General features: G+C 39.0%; 3 protein-coding genes across 4 annotated transcripts in view; all 3 read right to left on the bottom strand.

The window, feature by feature from the left end:
• The window catches only part of LOC129436679 (butyrophilin subfamily 3 member A3-like), a gene marked incomplete at its 5' end in the record, with an annotated part of 52,755 nt that extends 52,165 nt beyond the window's left edge, over positions 1-590 (bottom strand). Inside the window, 2 exons of the mRNA XM_073856696.1 lie at positions 70-177; positions 314-590. Of these exons, the coding sequence (XP_073712797.1) occupies positions 70-177; positions 314-590 (385 nt within the window). The remainder of the gene's footprint in view (positions 1-69; positions 178-313) is intronic.
• Positions 591-639: 49 nt separating this feature from the next.
• On the bottom strand, positions 640-1,458 carry LOC141351191 (myelin-oligodendrocyte glycoprotein-like). The gene is made up of 2 exons (XM_073857755.1): positions 1,289-1,458; positions 640-1,104 (listed from the first exon to the last, which is right to left on the bottom strand). The coding sequence occupies exons 1-2, from the start codon at positions 1,344-1,346 to the stop codon at positions 677-679; spliced, it is 486 nt and encodes a 161-aa protein (XP_073713856.1). The 5' UTR covers positions 1,347-1,458; the 3' UTR covers positions 640-676.
• A 6,488-nt stretch (positions 1,459-7,946) lies between these two features.
• On the bottom strand, positions 7,947-19,089 carry LOC129436659 (butyrophilin subfamily 1 member A1). 2 transcript variants are annotated; one of them, XM_073857749.1, is made up of 9 exons: positions 18,884-19,089; positions 18,424-18,499; positions 16,705-17,055; positions 16,316-16,588; positions 12,340-12,447; positions 12,146-12,211; positions 9,704-9,748; positions 9,579-9,605; positions 7,947-9,487 (listed from the first exon to the last, which is right to left on the bottom strand). In XM_073857749.1, the coding sequence occupies exons 2-9, from the start codon at positions 18,479-18,481 to the stop codon at positions 8,964-8,966; spliced, it is 1,452 nt and encodes a 483-aa protein (XP_073713850.1). In that variant the 5' UTR covers positions 18,482-18,499; positions 18,884-19,089; the 3' UTR covers positions 7,947-8,963. The 2 variants fall into 2 exon arrangements, with proteins under 2 accessions (XP_073713850.1, XP_073713851.1); XM_073857750.1 differs by having other exon boundaries at positions 18,424-18,496.
• Positions 19,090-19,091: the final 2 nt, after the last annotated feature.

Below are 19,091 nucleotides of genomic sequence, written 5' to 3'. Positions count from 1 at the left end.
TAACCTTAGCTAACACTATATACAATACTTACATTATAATAAATATAACAAAACAAACATGAATGTTACCTCTGTGTCTATAGATGAACACAGCGATCAGTAATCCGGCGATCACACCGAGCACAGATCCAACAGAAATCAAGATCACTGATGAGTTCAAAGGGTTAAACATTTTACCTGTAAAACAAAACTCTCTTTATCTAATATCATTGATTATATTCACTTGAATTATGAATATTTTTATGTATTACTGCATCAAATCATCATCAGACAAAATAAACCACATACTCAGAATCAGTGTTTGTGTACTTACTTGATGTAATAATCTCAGTCTCCATCATGTGATGTCTCAGTTTGACTCTACAGTGATATTTACTGTCTCTGTTATATACAGTGATCATGTGTTTCACTCTGAATCCATCTGTCTCTCTCTGTTTGTCTGTAGTTTCAGATGTCAAAGTGACTCCTTCACTGTCCAGCCACACAAGTTCAGGTTCAGGGTACCAACCTTTAGATTCACACTGAAGATGAAGTCCACCAGAAACATCAAATCCATCTATAGTGATGAGTGGAGGACTACCTACAGCTACACGTCAAGAATGAAAAAAAAAAACATTAATTTAGTGATAACTTTCTTCCTACACTTTTTTCCTTGTTTTCTTCTGGCTTATTGTGATTATGACAACATGCACTTAACCCAATACTGAACATCACTTACAAGTACAAGAACAATAAAACAGGAGGTTTGCTCGCCTTCAACTCTGAGATCAACAGTGATGTCATCACTCCAGGATTTATACTCAATAAAACACTTATAAAGTCCTTCATCAGAGATCTGAACTCTTGAGAGTTTAAGTGATGTGTTTCCTTTCTGTAGTTCATCTTTAAACACTTCAGTTCTTCCTCTGTACGACTGAAGCTGATTTGTGTTTTTGTCTTCATGATCTTCATAGAGATGAACTACTGAGTCTTTGAGATCAAGTCTAAACCACTCGACTCTCATGTTTACAGCACTGATGTTGGGTTTGAGAGAACAGGGCAGAATCACATCTTCACCAGATACAGCGAGGAGAGGAGCTGCAGGTCCAACAACAGCAAACTGATCTGTAAGAGACAGAAAACAGGTCTGAAATCTGCTGTCAGAGAGGTGTTGTATGGTTTCATCGTGTTAAAATTAAAGAAACCATTCATGAAAAATAAATTAACAGTCATTGTTTGTAACAATGGGCTTGTAAACAGTTTTAACCACAAAAAGTTAATATTATAGTTATAATGTGTGAATATTTACCTGCTGTTGAATCTGTGATTCCAATAATAATTATCAGAGTCACACAAATTAACTCCATCACTCCAAAACACAACTTCTCAAAAACATGACAATTTTTTTTTTTTTAAACACAAACAAATACAAACAAATTTGTTCACAATCGTCTAAGGCGTCTTAATAAATTCTGATCATGAGAGTTTGTGGGATCAAGCAGAAACTTGTTTAATTTTACTTTCACTTATGAGCTCCTCCCATCATTCTGATAAACAGGAGTTTGTTTTCTATGTTTGTGTTGACTGAAATCTTTAAACTTTCATTAATTATAAGGTTTAACATGAATTTGTGGTGTTTCAGGTGTGGGATGGTCATATTCTTACTGTTTCATGGGTCAAAATTTTAGAAGATTATGTGCAATCTGACATTTTCATTATTTAGCTTCAGATATCTTTTAAGACAGTTACAGTTTTCACTTTCAGTGCCAAACTTTTGACTGCACACAGTTTGTGTGGTGATAGATTCAATGTGAAGCCCACAGCTGGAGTGAGATTCAGTTCATTTTCAGAGACTCCAAATATGTTCTTGTTTCAGAGCATATCATGTAACTTAAGATCTTTAACTGTGTGAAATGGTTTTATAAGTTCGTTGGAAACATCATTGTGTCTGGTATCTCATCAGTCAGGTTTGTCTGGTTTACCTCACAGAGACTCAAGTGTGCTCTGTTGAAATCCAACATTAAGCAGATTTCAAGTGGCAAAGAGGTTTATTTCTCAAGTTAGACCCAATAAACAGATGTTAAAGAACCAAAGGCAGAATTAAAATACAGATCAACACAGCTGTGCTGTAATTCTGAAGAAGTGCCATATTCAGACAACACCACCCGAAGAAAAGTCAATACAGATTTTTGTGGGACAAAGTGAAGATATAATCTGTTACAAGCACTGAAGAGTGTAAAGTAGGTGTGACTGATACATTAAAAGTCCATTGCTATTGCAAACAGTTCTTAGTTCATAATTCCTCAACAAGCAGATGCGATGAGATCTGGGGCCTCATTTATTAAACGTGCGTACACACAGATTTTATCATAATGTGTGTGTACGCAAAAACCTAGGGCCATATTTATAAAAACTGTCTTTGACGTGGAAAAGTGTTTAGCGCCCCATCAGACGGTAACTTGTCCGATTGCAGGTTTTTGGAAATATAAGCTTCTTGCTGCTCAAAATGATTTAAACATTAACAGGTGCCCTATATGTCAATGACAATAATTAGAAATTGTTTAAAGGCAGAAATCTGCAACTGTTCAGCTGTGCACAATTTTAAGCTCATTTGCGATTTATAGATTTCATGTCTGAAAGTGAGGCATACGTGCGTTTTCTATGCGTACATTCGTTTTATGAATCACACATGCATTTTTGAAAAATTATCGTACTGTTACCAGCCGGAGCGGGCTACTTAATGCCCCTCCGGCGCGTTCCACCCCGAGGAGGTCCCCAAAAGCACCCCAATGACCAATTAGACGAACACAGGTAAGTTAAAACAAATTTTATTTAAATTATTTAAAATGCTTCTGAGCAAAGGGGAAATTTAAAAGGGGCCTCTCCTTCTGTCCTCCACAGACTCTTTGGGGATAAGGGACCAAGTGCCGGGCCAGGCACTGCTTAGCAAGAAAAGGGGGGGCCGGGGAGACGGAGTTCCTCTCCTTGGTCCTTCTACCTGTGGCGCTCTCCTTGGCTCCTGGAGGATTGAAGGGGTTTGTGGCAACTACCTGCTCGATATTCCTTCAGCTGTCCTACGACTGGTTAACTTTCGTTTACTCTAGGGTGGCTCGGCAGTCACAGAACGGTTGCGTTTCCTCAGGCAAGTTTGGTTCCTACTTACTCTGGGATGACTCGACGGTCGACTGGACGGTTCAGGCATGTATGGCTCTCAGCTCGGGCTCTTCAGTTCAAAGGCATACAACTTCAGTTAGTACAAGACGGGTCGGAACCATGTAATTCTTAGCTCGGGCTCTGGAGTGGCTCTGCAGTTCAGTGGCATACACCCCTGTAACGACAAGGCAGTTCAGACACATATAGCTCTTAGCTTTGTATTTCAATGGCGTACAGCGGCTATAATCTCAGGACAGTTCAGGTGCATGTGGCTCTTAGCTCGGGCTCTGACGTGGCTCTGCAGCTCAATGGCGGGCAGCTCTGTAATGACAAGGCGGTTTAGGGGCATATAGCTCTTAGCTCGGACTCTGGAACCCAGTGGCGTGCAGATCTATGCCAACAGGACAGAACAGGTACGTATGCTTTTACTTTAGGTTCTAATTCCACAGGTTCTTCAGGTAAGTATGACTCTTAGCTTTACTTTTTCCTCCCTCACGCTAGACACAACACAAGCAAGTATTAGAGCATAGGTGACGAAAGGATGTACATCACCTGACCTTGGTCCGTGGCGAGAGCAGATGGAACTGCAAAAGGACGTCCGTAACCGGCAACTTTGCTCCTTCCTCGAGGACAACACACAAGGCCTACGCTGGTGAGACAGGCGGCTGGGCTTCTCTCCCCGCACGAGGTTGTACACAATAGACAGTAGGTATCTCCACAATTCTTCTACTTCCCTTAATTTCCACAGCATACAGATCCAGGACCCGCAGGCGGGGGAATAAGCGGGTGCGTCCACGATGATAAGCACGCCCCAGCAGCTCCATGGTGTGCCTCACAGCAACTGGTATGCCCTAGGGACGGTATGAGCGACAGGAGACACGGCACAGCACTGCAAATGCTTCAGGTACACACACGTCAATAATGCACACTCACACACGGCACTTCACACTTCTAGTAGTAAAAAATAAGGCCCATACCTCCACACTGGGTCAATACACTTTACTGGGGAAAAGGTGTTTACACTCGCGGTCACAGGCGCCCTGGACGGATGACACGGGTCCCCACACAACGCTCCAGGTATCCTCTCATCCATTGGCTCACCCACCGACTTCGGTCTCCACGGTAGGGCCACTAGACAACAACACACTCTCCACACGATAATGACTGTCTGTAACTCCAAGTTTTCAACATAAATGAGGCACTGGTACTCACAGTTCTGTTACGGTTATTTCTCCCCTTCAGGGTTGTCCTCTTTCCTCCAGCTATCTCCCAAGAAGTCACCAAACTGTGCACGCTCTCCGCCAAAGATTGTACTTCGTAATGGCCTTCAATGCAGATTAGTATATACAAGTGGACATGTATCGCTTGAATAAGATGTATTTTCCTCTAAACCTGTTTCCATAACTAGTTCCTCTGTCTTCGTTTTCTCCAACAGATCCTCTCTCTTCAATTCCTCTTCGTCCACTTCACCACATCAACACCACTTGCCACAACGCCCACTTCAACAACCGTCAACAATGGGACAAACAATGCACACCCACTTGTGTTTCACATGCTCCATATATACCTCCTCTTCCTCCAAATCCTCCAATCAGCGTTCGCCATGCCGACGCTCTCACCTGTCGCTGGTTTCCGCTTATTTCGTCGCCCGGGGTAACCCGGAAGTGCCGGTGTTTGGGTAAATCGGTCCGGGCGGAACTATTCTTCCAACCTTTGGTTCCGCCCCGATAGTCACTCGTGACAGTAAGATCACATTTAGGATGTGTTCCACACAGCACTTTATAAATGAGGCCCCAGATCTTTGGTTTGTTCATGTGACGTGACAAAGTTAAATGAACAAGAAACATGTTCAGTCTTTATCTTCTACAGTAAGTTACTGGCAACCAGCTGCATAATTACAGCAATTTTTTACAGTGTAAGGACTAATAAAAAAATAAAACATATCATAAATGTTTGTGACTTAAGTACTCAAGAATATACATTTATGAATTTTATGTTATTTTAAACCCATCTAAGAATTCATCTATAATGACCCTCCCTCCTTAGATTTAAAACATTTCCAACACATCCATCAGTATCAACCCATTATGTGAAAAATGGACACCAAAGCTCTTTTTAGTAAAAATCATCACTGTTTAATTTGAATAGCAAAAAATTTAGTTGGAAAAATTGTACTAAATGGTAAAACATTACAATACTTGCCAGGATTTCACAGACAGTTTCACAAATATTATTTAATGTGACAAAACCAAAGTGAAATCAATAAGAAAAAAACAAATCACTACAAAAGATTTATTGATGTGACACATGTGTTTAACACAATGAAGAAAATGCTGCTTTGTGATCTAACAGTCAACATTTCTTAACAATAATTTTCCAAGCAAATGTAAAATGTTCATTCACAATCTTATGTTACATTTCTTTGTCTCACTTTGTCCTCCCAATGAGCAAAATACAATCAGACTAAAAAAATGAGTAACCAACAAACTATAATCAGAAGTCATGAACATTCACACAAACTGAAGTCAGAACTGTGACAGGACTTCACAAAGTGACTACATTAATATTTTAAACAAAACATGCTGATAATTTAATGAAGTGTGTTATTTATTGTTGATAATACTGTAGGTCATAATGTCGGTCTCTACACTGTAAAAAAAATCCGTAGAAATTGCAGCTGAGTTGCCGGTAATTTACCGTGGATTTGAATTTATGTTATTTGCTGGCAACATTTTGTTCAAAGTTAAATGAACATTTAACATTTACAGGTCTTTGTCTTTACAGAGTAGAACTAAAGAACGGCATCAGGCAAAACATTCTGGGAAACAAAACGAAAAAGGTTGATGATGATTTCTGGTTCCCAGAGTGCTTTGCATGAGGCTGTTATTGTATGGTTTTGTTCTGTAAAGATAAAGACTTGTTAATATTTGAAAAATTTTTAACTTTGAACAAACTCTTGCCAGTAAGTAACATAAATGTAAATCTGCGGTGAATTACCGGCAACCCAGCTGCAATAACATTGAAATTTTTACGGACTTTTTTTACAGTGTATCAGGATAATGATCTTCTTGTCTGTTACTCAATCATGAGACAGAGATGGAGAAGACCATCAGGAAGATAAAGCGATGATAAAATAAAGGCCCTATTTTAATTTTACAAACATGCAAAAAAATACTTTATTTGTAAAAAACAGGAGATAAAGAATTTACAAACGTTTAGAAAATCACAAGAGATCATTGTGAGTGTTTCGATAAAAATGGTTTTCATCTCACCATATCCACAAAGTCATCACATACATTAAATCTGTGGGGTAGCATTTTTAAACAAATCATTTCAAATAAATGCAAAATTTGCATTCATACCTTTTTAAGTCCTATAATACGTCCTCATTTGTGTTCAAGAGACTCAATAATAATCTTTTACATTTTAATCCTTTAATTTTTCATATTTAAAAATCTGACCCATGCTGGCAAAATAAGTCTTAATGCGCACTGACTAATTTTGAGCTTCAGGCAAAAGAAAGTATAAATATTAATTTTGGATGCATCCATCCACATGCGCGTCTGACATTTTGATTTTGGTTTAGAAACATTAGAAAATGAAGTGCAGGACTTACTTGATGTTAAAACAGTTATTAACAGTTACAGACTAGAAAACGACCTTCTTCGCACTGACAGATCTGAAGCATGGACACATGTGTGGGAGTGCGCGAACCCGATATATATATATATACACATAATGGCAGTTAAAACATATCTGTTTTGACAAGAATTCATGCAGATATAGGGCCCTATTTTAACGATCTGAAACGCAAGTCCGAAGCGCAAAGCGCAAGTGACTTTGTGGGCGGATCTTGGGCGCTGTTGCTATTTTCCCGGCGGGAGAAATAAGTCTTGCGCCGGGCGCAAATCAATAAGGGGTTGGTCTGAAGTAGGTTCATTATTCATAGGTGTGGTTTGGGCGTAACGTCAAATAAACCAATCAGAACGCTATACAACATTCCCTTTAAACGCAAGGGCGCAAGTTCCATGGCGGGTTGCTATTATTATGACAGATTTGACAGGCGCACGCCAAGAGCGGTTCACAGCCGAGGAGACCAACGTTCTTGTAAGAGCAGTCAAAGACAGAGAAGTTGTTTTGTATGGGGATGGGAGAAACCCGCCCAAATCAGCGTCGGTTAAACAGGCGTGAGAGGAAATAGCCGCAATTGTCTCATCAGCTGCGCCAAGCACTACAATGATGTCAGGAGACGGGGGGATCCCAAGCTTACCAGCATAAATCGGGCACGCCGGGCACACAGGAGGACGTCGCTGCGTCCACCCTCACCGCTGAAAGGGTTTGGGGGGCTTTGAAATCGGACACAAGAAACGCAAGCAAGGTTCAACCCCAAAGTACACTTACAAATCAAGTTCACATACATGAAGGTTTCTTATGAAAACATTTTAATTATTATTTAGATAAAATAAACGTAATACAGCCACACAACAAACTTATGAAAATATTTTAATCGTTATTTGCATGATAATTGTTTAACGCAGCCACACAATACATAAAAACTATCACCACAATGCTCACCACAATGATTTCCCTTATCTCATGTATTAATATTTTTTATTGTAACAATTTATGATTTAATGATTTCCCTTATCTTACATTTTTTATTGTAACAATTTATGATTTGCAAAAATAACTGTTGCATCTGTGTAGATTAGATAAGCAATGCGCGTTGTGCACGCTATACATTATGGTCAAGCATGCGCCCTTAAAATAGCATAATGAACCACGCGCAACGCGCCACTGACTTTAGACTAGTTTTTTTTGGTCAGTGGCGCAATTGTTTTTTGAAACGGCAAAATAGCATAAGAGATGGTTTGCGCCGGAGCACGCCTCCTTTTTTGCGCTGAACCGCCCAGGGAGCGCAAGTTCATTCCCTAGTTTGCCGACGTGCGTCTGTGGAGGGAAAAACCCGCTGTGCGCCATTGCAAAATACGAAATGATACATGCGTCACTGACAAAGTCACTTGCGCTGGGTGCAAGATAGGGCCCTAAATCTGTTGTGTCTTAAGTGAATGTTTGGTTAACTGTTGAGGAAAAAATATCTGATGTGTAACATTATATTAGATCCGTGCATTACAGTAGATCTTAAAGCTGTCTGTCTCAACATCAATCAAATAAATGTTGAAAATGTGCTCATTCCGAATCATTTTGCGAGCACATGTCATAAATGGTTGTGTGTGTAATAAGCACATTGTCGTCCCATTTATAGGTGGATAATAAATACTAACACGCTATCTAAATAAATGTAAAAAAATTGCACCATTGACTTTACATCAGGTTTTAGTTGGTCAGTGGCACAGTCCATTTCAGTTGCCTTAAAATAGCAATGCACCAACAATGCGCCTAAACACTTCTGTTTCAGACCAGCCATGGGCACACAAATGGGTGCAAATGCATTTGGGATGTGAACAACGTGGTGCAAAACTTAGAAATAAAAAATACTTTCACTGCATTGGGCCAGGCGTATGAATGGGCCCAAAATGAGCAGAGTTTACTGAATAACCTTAGTTGTGTTCTCAATGCTCAGTCTGACTAGACAAAGATTCAACAGGTGGTAAACAGTTCTCCATGACATTATTGAGAAGATTGTTACAGTCCTTTAGCAGTGAACAGCAGTCAAAAAGGCTTTCCAGTGCCACAAGCTTTATGGCAGAGCCTACCAGATCAGCATCAAATGTATATTACTAAAAAATGACACGCACATCCCCGTGTATAATACCATTCCAGGTTACTCAAATAACTTAAGGAGAGGATTTTTATATTTATATTAAATCTCAGAGATCACAGATGATGAGTGGTGCAGAGTTACTATGCCAAAAGATCGGATGTAGCTTCTCATTAAACGTTTGTTCAGTAAATGAGTAGATATGACACATAGACTCCACATCATAAAAAGAGACTCGACCCTCATCATTATCCACAAACACCCCGACTCTCTGAGGCTTCACACTCACAGAAATAGGAATATATGGATACTCACTAGCCTGATACTTTCCTCCTCTCAAACCAGCCACCCAGTATCCCTTCTCAGGATTCAGACTGACAAACCCCTTCCTCTTAACAGATTCTCTGGCCACACCCACAAACCACTCACTTAACCCCTTCACCTGCACCTCATAGTAAAAACATGAGGTGAATCCTTCATTTCCAAGAACACAGAGCTCTTCATCAAACTTGTTATTTGACTTTTGATCTCCATCCTTCACTGTTTCTGATTGTTGTTCATATCTCACTTGTTTCCCATCATCCGACACAATGAGATGTGGATGAGCTGAATCGGGATCCAGAGTCACATTCACTGATAAAATAATGACAAACAAATTCAGTGTGTCAAGAAAACCACTTAGTCTCATCTAACACTTTAATGATGTCATCAAACTTTAACTTACCTGCAAATTTTCTTAAGAGTGATTTCACTAAAAACAGAAAGACAGTAAAGAGTTAAACAGGGATCATAATAGAAGATTGTGAATGACAATCGAATAATTTAATAAAGATATGAAAATAAACTCACAACTTTCTACAGTCCCCTTCTCTATCATTGCAAGTCTCTCACATTCTAGAGAGTTTAAGTTGTAAAGAGGAGAGAAAAGAGATTAAGTAAAATAAAATTAAACTTTAAACAACAATTATTAACACAAGCATTTACAGTGGGGAAAATAAGTATTTGACACATCAGCATTTTCAGTATCAGTAAGGAGATTTCTAAGTGGGCTATTGACACAAAATTTCCACCAGATGTAGCCGTCAAGCCAAATATTCATACAAAGAAATCAGAACATTTAAGTATACAAGTTGAGTCATAATAAATTAAGTGAAATGACACAGGGAATAAGTATTGAACACACTTTATTTAATACTTTGTAGAAAAACCTTTGTAGGTGATTACAGCTTCTAGAAGCCTCTTGTATGGAGAGACCAGTCGTCTGCATTGCTCAGGGGTGATTCTGGACCATTCTTCCACACAAATGGTCTTTAAATATTGAGGTTTCCTTGGGCCTCTTTTAAGAACTTTGATTTTCAGTTCTCTCCATAGATTTTCTATGGGATTTAGGTCAGGTGATTGACTGACCACTTCATTGTTTCCTTGGCCTTGTGTTTGGGATCATTGTCTTGCTGAAATGTCCACCCTCTTTTCATTTTCAGCTTTCTTGTAGATGGCAGCAGATTTTTTATCCAGAATTGGTACATTTCTCTATTCATCCTGCCTTCAATAATATGAAGTCTGCCAGTACACCTTGCTGAAAAGCAGCCCCAAACCATGATGCTTCCACCCCAAACTTAACTGTTGGTATGGTGTTCTTGGGGTGGTGGGCAGTGCCATGTCTTCTCCAAACATGGTGTGTAAAATGACTGCCAAAAAGTTCAATTTTGTTTTTATATGACCATACTGTAGTCTCCCAATAATCCATAGGCTTCTCCAAATGCTCTTTTGCAAACTTTAACTGAGCCTCAACGTGCTTTTTCATCCGCAATGGAGTGTTGCATGGTGAGCATGCATGGATGCCATGGCGGTTCAGGGCATTGCTTATAGTTTTCTTTGAAACAAACAGTACCTGCTGATGCAAGGTCTTCCTGAAGTTCTGCCCGAGTGGTTCTTGGCTCTTGGAGAACTCTCCTGATTATTCTTTGGACTCCTCAGACAGGGATCTTACATGGAGCACCTGATCATGGCCAGCTTTTGGTGAAGTGATGCTCTTTCCATTTCCAGATAATGGCCTCCAAAGTGCTCACAGGAACATTCAGCATTCTGGAAATGCGCCTATAACTATTCCCATCAAAATGCTTTTCAACGATAAGATTACATAGATCTCGAAAGAGTTCTTGCTTTTACCCATCATGACGTCTTTCTTGTGTGCCTCCTGGGTAATGAGAAGCCTTTACAGGCCATCAATTAGGAATAAAGCAGCTGATATCAATTAGTACTGATAGGAGGCAGGGTTTCTCTCTCAGTACTGAGAGATTTCAGGTGATCTCCTGCCTTTCCATGCCATTTTGCACCTTGTTTTCTTCATGTGTTCAATACTTAGTCCCTGTGTCATTTCACTCCATTCACTATGACTCAACTTGTATACCCAAACGTCCTGATTTCCCTGCATGAATTCAATATTTGGCTTGATGGCTACATCTGTTGGAAATTTTTTGTCAATAGCCCACTTAGAAATCCTTGTTCTGATAAAAATGCTGATCAGCTGATCAATTGCTGTCAATTACTTATTTTAACTATTTTGTCAAGTTTGATCTAATTTTTAATCTTAAATCACACAATAGAAATACAGATATTTGTGTAAACTCTTGATCATAATGACCATTATTTGAGCTTCAGATAAACACAAGAGTCAACAGTATTTCGGCACTGATCCTCTTTACATGGAAAAATCTTGATTACCACTGTATCCTTTGTTCCCTGAGATAGGGAACGAGACGCTGCGTCATGATATGAAATTTTAGCATGCATGCATCTGAATAACTTATAAAACTAGTCCCTATTTTATCAGCAATGAGAGATGATGTCACAAGTGATAAATAGGAATATAAATAGGAAGCGTAAACAACATAGCCTATGCCAGCTTCTGGAAAAAATGAAGCAAGTGCTACAGGCACAAGGAGTTATGTCAAGTTATCTCAGGGAACAAAGGTTACAGGCATAACCGAGGCGTTCCTTTTCGTGGGAACTCAATGCTGCATCTTCAAATAAAAGTTTTTGGAATAAAATGCCCACTAAGCCAAAAACGTAAGAACAACTTAGACCACATGTGCGCAATAATCATGAACAAGGAAAAAATATATAAATTATATAACACAGATTTATATTATTGGGTTCTTTTTCCTTGTTCATGATTATTGTGCACGATTATAAGTTTTTGTTGAATCATGATTTGTAAGTTAAAACATCTGTTCATTTTACGAGCAAATTTGTTCATACACATGCTTAGTGAATGAGACCCAATATTACCATTTTTTAGTCTCCTCTCTTCACTCTTTAGTTTCTCGTCTTCACTCAGTTTCTTTCTCTGTATTTCTGAAGTGGAACAAAACATGGAAATTATATAAAGCTATTTCTTTACAACTACAAACATGCATTATTTTCCATTAATAAGATTGTAAAACCTGAAAAAGTAAACATTAGAAAACAAACATGAATGTTACCTCTGTGTCTATAGATGAACATTGCGATCAATATCCCAGTAATCACACTGAATATAACAGCAAATGAAATCAGGACCACTGATGTCCTCCAAGAGTTAAACATTTTACCTGTAAAACAAAACTTTCAAAATTTACTATTTCATGATTAATATATGCAAATGTGGTACTATAATAGGAGACTGTAAAGCTTTTTTTCAGATATGATCATCATTTTAAAACAGACCCAGCTGGACACTTTATGTATAAACACCCAGTTAAACTGTGTGGGGAAACCAATATGAATAATATTATAAAACATAATGTTGCCATTAAAAAATGCCTTTTAAATTGTTAAAGCAAATAATCAAAATGTTACCCTATAGATGTATTACAATTTTCCACTGACCTCCCAACACCTAGTTGCATCTCCCTTGGGTCCTATAACCCCTTCAATTAATATCAATGATAGTTCACTTGAATTTTGAATATTTTCATCTGGGCCATTCTACCGAATTTGTGCCATTTCTGTCTCCAGGACAAACATGCAAGAAAACTCTAAAATACATTTTATTGCATTGTCCTGCATGTTAATTTTACACCAAATTTAAACTTTATAATTTAAAAATATTAAAGGAACAGTATGTAAGAAATGTATATCAATTAATCATAAAATGGCCCTGATATGTCACTAGATATTAAGAAATCATTTTCATTTCAAATACTTATATGACTCACAACAGTTGTCTGGCTAGAATATTGTCATTTAAAAAGTGGAGTTGCAGACCTCAACTGATGTTTATTTTGTCATTTAGTGTATTGGCCACCAGTTGTGTGATTGCAGTACCAGTTTTAGCCACAAGTTTTGTGATTGCAATACCAGTTTTGGCCACAATCCTACATACTGTTCCTTTAATAGAAACTACATAAAACACCGAAAAACAGCATTTTTATCCATCCCTGCTCTCTCTTTATTCTTTACCTTTAAATATAAAGCATAACATTCTTCAGATATCTTTTTTTTTGCATATTTGTGTAGGTCCATATCCCATCTTTGCTATACATATTTTACCATTGGAAATTTTTTTATAATGTTTTATGTCCCCAGAATTTCACTCAGTCCTGTTACCTAACGTGTTCACCCCTCTGAAAATCTAGGAATATTCCACAAGTCACATTTGTAAATGTGCCTAACAACGCCCCTTAGCTGTTATAAAATGCACTGGTAACCCACTGCTTCTTGGGGCTTATTGCTTTATTAAATCCACGATTTACTCACCCCGAAGCCTTCCGAGATGCATATGTCCATCGTTTTTCAGACAAACACATTTTCCGATGTTCTAGAAAATGTTCTAGATCCTTCAGCCAATCAAATGTGAAGTCCCTACTGAAAAATCCAGCAAAGACCAGCATATGCTGGTAGCTGGTTTTAGCTGGTTTAAGGAGGCAAAAGCTGGTCTTAGCTGGTCCTCCCAGCCTGGCAAATCAGCTGGTCTTCCTGCTGGTCTTCCTGCGTGACCAGCTAAGTCCAGCTAGACCAGCTCAAAAAGTGAGCACAACACAGCTAGACCAGCTTGGTACACCAGCAATACCAGCTAAAACCAACTCACCAGCTTATGCTGGTCTTAGCTGGATTTTTCAGTAGGGGTTATGGGGTACACGACCTTCAAGTCCAAAAACTGTGCACCCATCCTTCACAAAATAAATCCAATTGGCTCCAGGATGATAAATAAAGGTCCTCTGAGGGGACTCCGCGAGATGGTGTTGTAGACATATCCATATTTAAAAGTTTATAAACGAAAATAACTACCTTCCGTAGCGTCTCCATCTTAGACTCCTCTGTATTCAGGAAAGAGTATTAGCGTAGTGTACGCACTTGTCTTAGTGGCGTATGACAAATTCGGAGGGCGGGGGCACAGAGCAGCAGCAGATTAACTTCCGTACGCTGCGTAAAGCCCTGATCTTGAATGCGGACACGACTAAGATGGCGCCTTACCGGATGCGAGTCATTTTCGTTTATAAAGTTTTCAATGTGGATATTTCTACAACGAAACTGTGCAGATTACCCTCAGAAGGCCTTTGTTTATCATCCTGGAGCTGTTTGGATTTATTTTGTGAAGGATGGATGCACATTTTTTAGATTTGAAGGTCGTGGACCCCATAACCTAACCCTAACTGAAAATGTAATAGTCTGAAAAACGATGGACACATGCATCCCGGACGGACCCGGGGCGAGCAAACCATGGGTCCAATATCATTTTTGGCCGAACTATCCCTTCAATGTTCAGTCCGGTTACTTATATTATTTCTTTGATGCTATCGATTTACTGGTAAATCACTAGAATTTGCTCAGTCTTCATGCTATTAGCACATATTTAATTCAGCAATATTTCATATATTTGCTAAATCTATGCTAGTCCTGTTACTTTCAGTCCTTTTACCAAAATTTCTCCATCCTCCATTCTCTAGTTGCCTGAGATTGACCAATAATCGTTTGGAAAAGTTAAATATGTGTGTTATTAGATGAAGGGGCAGATTTAATAATAGCTTGCACCAGTACAAACTATCAGTTAAATTACGACTGTAAAAAGACACGCAGAGCTGAAAAGGTGTGATTATTTATGCAATGGCCTTATTTTAAATGCATTTCCAAAAGTTTCCCTTTCAGACGCAAAATTTATGGAAGGAGAATATTTACCTCCGTGCAGTCGCTCCCCACATGGCAATTTTATCTGGCCCAGCTCCGACCCACACTACCAGTGTCTGCTTGGGCCACATACTGGAATGAATGATGGTCCTAGTGTGGACCAGGTCTGTATTCCAGACAAGGGCCACACATGGGCCATAAGTGGCCCAAGTCTTAGCCAAGTTACTTACCCATAACTGGCCCTGAATTGGGCCAGATCAAAATGTAACATTGAAACAAAAACATAACTTTAAATGTCTTGGGTGCCGTCTTTAACCCAGTGCCATCTCTGCCAAACCTGGGCAATGTTTGGCCCACATGCTGTATGCCATTGCCAGATGAATACCAGCTGTGCCAGACACATGCCAAATCTGGGCCAAATTTGTTTGCTGACTGGGTCTGGAGAAGTGCTCTCACGGTTCTTTAAAACCATATATCACAGTCACATGCCTTCAGTTCCAGCTCAAGTCAGACAAAATTTCTAACCAGCATGCACTGCTTCAAGTCAACCGCCAATCGGTCTGCGCAGCGCTGCATGAAGTCGAACACACCTATTGTTTGCCAAGCTATGCTATTTTTGTTTGCTGAAGTCACTAGAAGTCGTCACATACCAGGTGTTTCAAAACTTCTTGTAAACTTTAATTTTTTGTCCTCCAGTTCTTTTCAGTGTGCTCTGGCTTTGTTAGCTGGGATGTCCGTGGTGCTGAACTCAAGTGCATCAGGCGTTAGTAGATCACCTGCACCTCGTCAGCTGTGCTTATTTGTGACCCTGAACTAATGCTGCGTTCCAGGCAACCTGTAACCCATAAATCACGACTTCAAAACCACGACTCACAACTCTGAACTGGGTGTACATCGATCTAGTACGAGTTCACGGGTGGGAAGTCAGGTTACAGGCTGCCTGGAACGCATACTCCCAGTTCAGAGTCGTAAGTGAAGTCGTAATTCACGTGCTCCAAAACCTGCCTGGAACGCAACATAATTTGCACTGCTCTTAGTAGATTGTGTTGGTCATTTTGGAAATCTGCTTTTGCGTTTCTGTTATTTAATTTGCACCTTTTTAGAAATAACCCGCAGATATTACCAGTCCCATCTGCGTTTTTTTGGAATTGCGCTTTTGCGCTAATTTTCCCAGTTTAATAAATCTGGCCCTTATTGTAAAAAAATATTAAATTAACTTTAATTTTGATGAGTTACAACATGCAAATGGCACCGGTTCAGTGAAATGGCCCATCTATTTTACAGCATCAATTCATCTTAGGACCAGAATAAAATACATAACCAGAATCAGTGTGTGTTTGTGTGTGTACTTACTTGATAGAATAATATCAGTGTCCATCATGTGATGTCTCATTATGACCCTACAGTGATATTTACTGTCTCTGTTATAAACAGTAATCATTTGTTTCACTCTGAATCCATCTGTCTCTTTCTGTTTGTCTGTATTTTCAGATGTCAAAGTGACTCCTTCACTGTCCAGCCACACAAGTTCAGGTTCAGGGTTCCAACCTTTAGATTCACACTGAAGATGAAGTCCACCAGAACCATCAAATCCATCTACAGTGATGAGTGGAGGACTTCCTATAGCTTCACACATCAAGGGTGAAAAATATATTTAGTTCATTTTCTACCTATAAAATATAAGTTTATACAAGCACAGAACAGAAAAATAAAATAGTGTTAGTTTTCTGTGGTTTGCTTACCTTCAACTCTAAGATCAACAGTGATCTCATCACTCCAGGATTTATACTCGATTAAACACTTGTAAAGTCCTTCATCAAACAATTTAACTCTTGAGAGTTTGAGTGATGTGTTTCCTTTCTGTAGTTCATCTTTAAACACTTCAGTTCTTCCTCTGTACGACTGAAGCTGATTTATGTTGTTATCTTCATGAGATTCATAGAGATGAACTATTGACCCTTTGAGATCAACTCTAAACCACTCGACTCTCATGTTTACAGCACTGGTGTTGGGTTTGAGAGAACAGGGCAGAATTGCATCTTCACCAGCTACAGTAAGGAGAGGATCTACAGGTCCCACAACCGCATATTGACCTGTTTTAAGAGACAGAAAACATGTCTGAAATCTGCTGTCAGAGAGGGTTGTGCAGTGGCGGCTGGTCAAAAGGAGGCGCTTAAAGTTGTTCAGAGAGGAAAGCTACTTTAACATATTACCAAAAAGTTTAATATTTATAGTACAAATTAATACAAAATAAAATCAAAACTGAGTTTGTTCTGTGTGGGGGGGTGCCACCCAAATGAGTGTGTATGTAAGTCAGTAAACTTGTTAAAGCCATGTGACTTGAGGCTGAGCTCTTATTGGCTGGTTTCAGATCTGCCTTGGGGCGCAGCACCATGCGCCCCAAACCCTCCCAATTTGTTACAGTACTGATCAGTGGAAGCAAGTGAAATATCTCGAGATGAAAGAAATTATGATTTTATCCTTACAAAATGACCCTTTACAAGGCGTTTATTTAAAGAATAAATAAAGCATTAAGAAGCTAGGGACCAGATCGACCAACAAAGTCAAGTGATTGCAGTTGAAGTCTGTGTGCTTTTTTACCACTTATGGCAAGTGGAGTTGGCTAGCTGGATACAATGTAAGTCATGCCTTTTATTGTTTTCCCTATTTGCTGTCTAAAGTCTGACTGCGTGATAGACTGCGCAAAATTTTGTGTCACGTTTGAGCTGGCTTTGCGTGGGCATAATGAGAGCAAGAGCTCAGATAATTCGGTATATCCCATGGCTTGGTCGACTTTATTGCTTATGGAGTTTAAGTTTTTTTTTAGAATGCCACTGTGTTAAAGGGAACTTCAAGAACCACGCAGAATGAGCTGTTGGACTGTATGTCATCTGTTGTGAGGGATAACGTGTCTGTGCTGCACTATTAAAGAAAAAGAAACATATTGGCCGTGCACAGATAATTTTTTGAAGCCAGTAAATCAGATATCTAAATGTAAGATAGCACTATTTTATTGAAAATGTACAAGGTTAGCTATCATGTAGCCAGCTCAAGCTGTGATGTTGTTTCTTCAACATTCTGCTAACCAGTTTTCTGTTATTATACAGAATTACTGTACCACCATGTTTGTATGATGTAGTTTATAAAAATGTCCAAATAATTCTCATATATTTCTGTAAATTCATGTTAATAAAATATTTCCAAAATTCCGCAGATTAACTTCCCATAGAAGGTTTACAGAAATTTACTGGAAACTTTCTGCCCCTTTCCAACCCTACTTGTGTCTTGTATACTTGTAACACAGAGTAGTGGGCAGCAATCACTGCAGTCCCCCGGGGAACAATTGGGGTTAATGTGCCTTGCTCAAGGGCACCTCAGTCCTTGGGAATCAAACCAGCCTTCAGGTTACAAGCTCGACACAACTCCCCCCCATGAGTTTGTTATAAAGTGTGAATATTGACCTGCTGTTGAATCTGTGATTCCAATAATAATCATCAGAGTCACACAAATGAACTCCATCACTCCAAAACACAGCTTCTTAATAACATGACAAAACAAAAATCTGTTTAGAGACTAACACAAATTTTTACCTTCATACACCTTTTCTTACAATAAAACAGATTCTTTTGTGAATGATCATCTTGTCATACAAGTTCTTCCTGTAACGCTGAAATGTTTTTCTCAACACTGATCATACAGACACATGCAGTCATTAAAATCTTAATCATCATTTGTTTAAACTTTATTAAACAGCATTAAAAAAACAAGTAGTAAACACCTTCAAGTAAATGAGAGGCCAACCAACCTCAAAATAATCACGAGGTAGAAACAGATTGTTAAGTTAACAATTTCACATTTCAACACTGCTCTAATCTATTTTACTGCAATTTATTCTTAACTTAGTAAATTCATCATTCTTACCTTCAGCTCAACATTAAGTTTGTTGAAAATCGTCTAGCGTCTGAATAAATTCTGTTCATGAGAGTTTGTACAAAGGGATCAAGCAGAAACTTGTTCGATTTTACTTTCACTTATGATCTCATACACCTGAAATTCTTACACGGCTCCTCCTATTTCAGGTTGGCAGCCGTTAAACCTTGTCAAAGAAATCATGAATCCCTTATTAATT

This window comes from Misgurnus anguillicaudatus, chromosome 19 (assembly GCF_027580225.2).
Source record: "Misgurnus anguillicaudatus chromosome 19, ASM2758022v2, whole genome shotgun sequence".
Taxonomy (NCBI): Eukaryota; Metazoa; Chordata; class Actinopteri; order Cypriniformes; family Cobitidae; genus Misgurnus; species Misgurnus anguillicaudatus.
The sequence above is the reverse complement of the archived record's forward strand: the minus strand, read 5'-3'. Positions and strand labels throughout refer to the sequence as shown.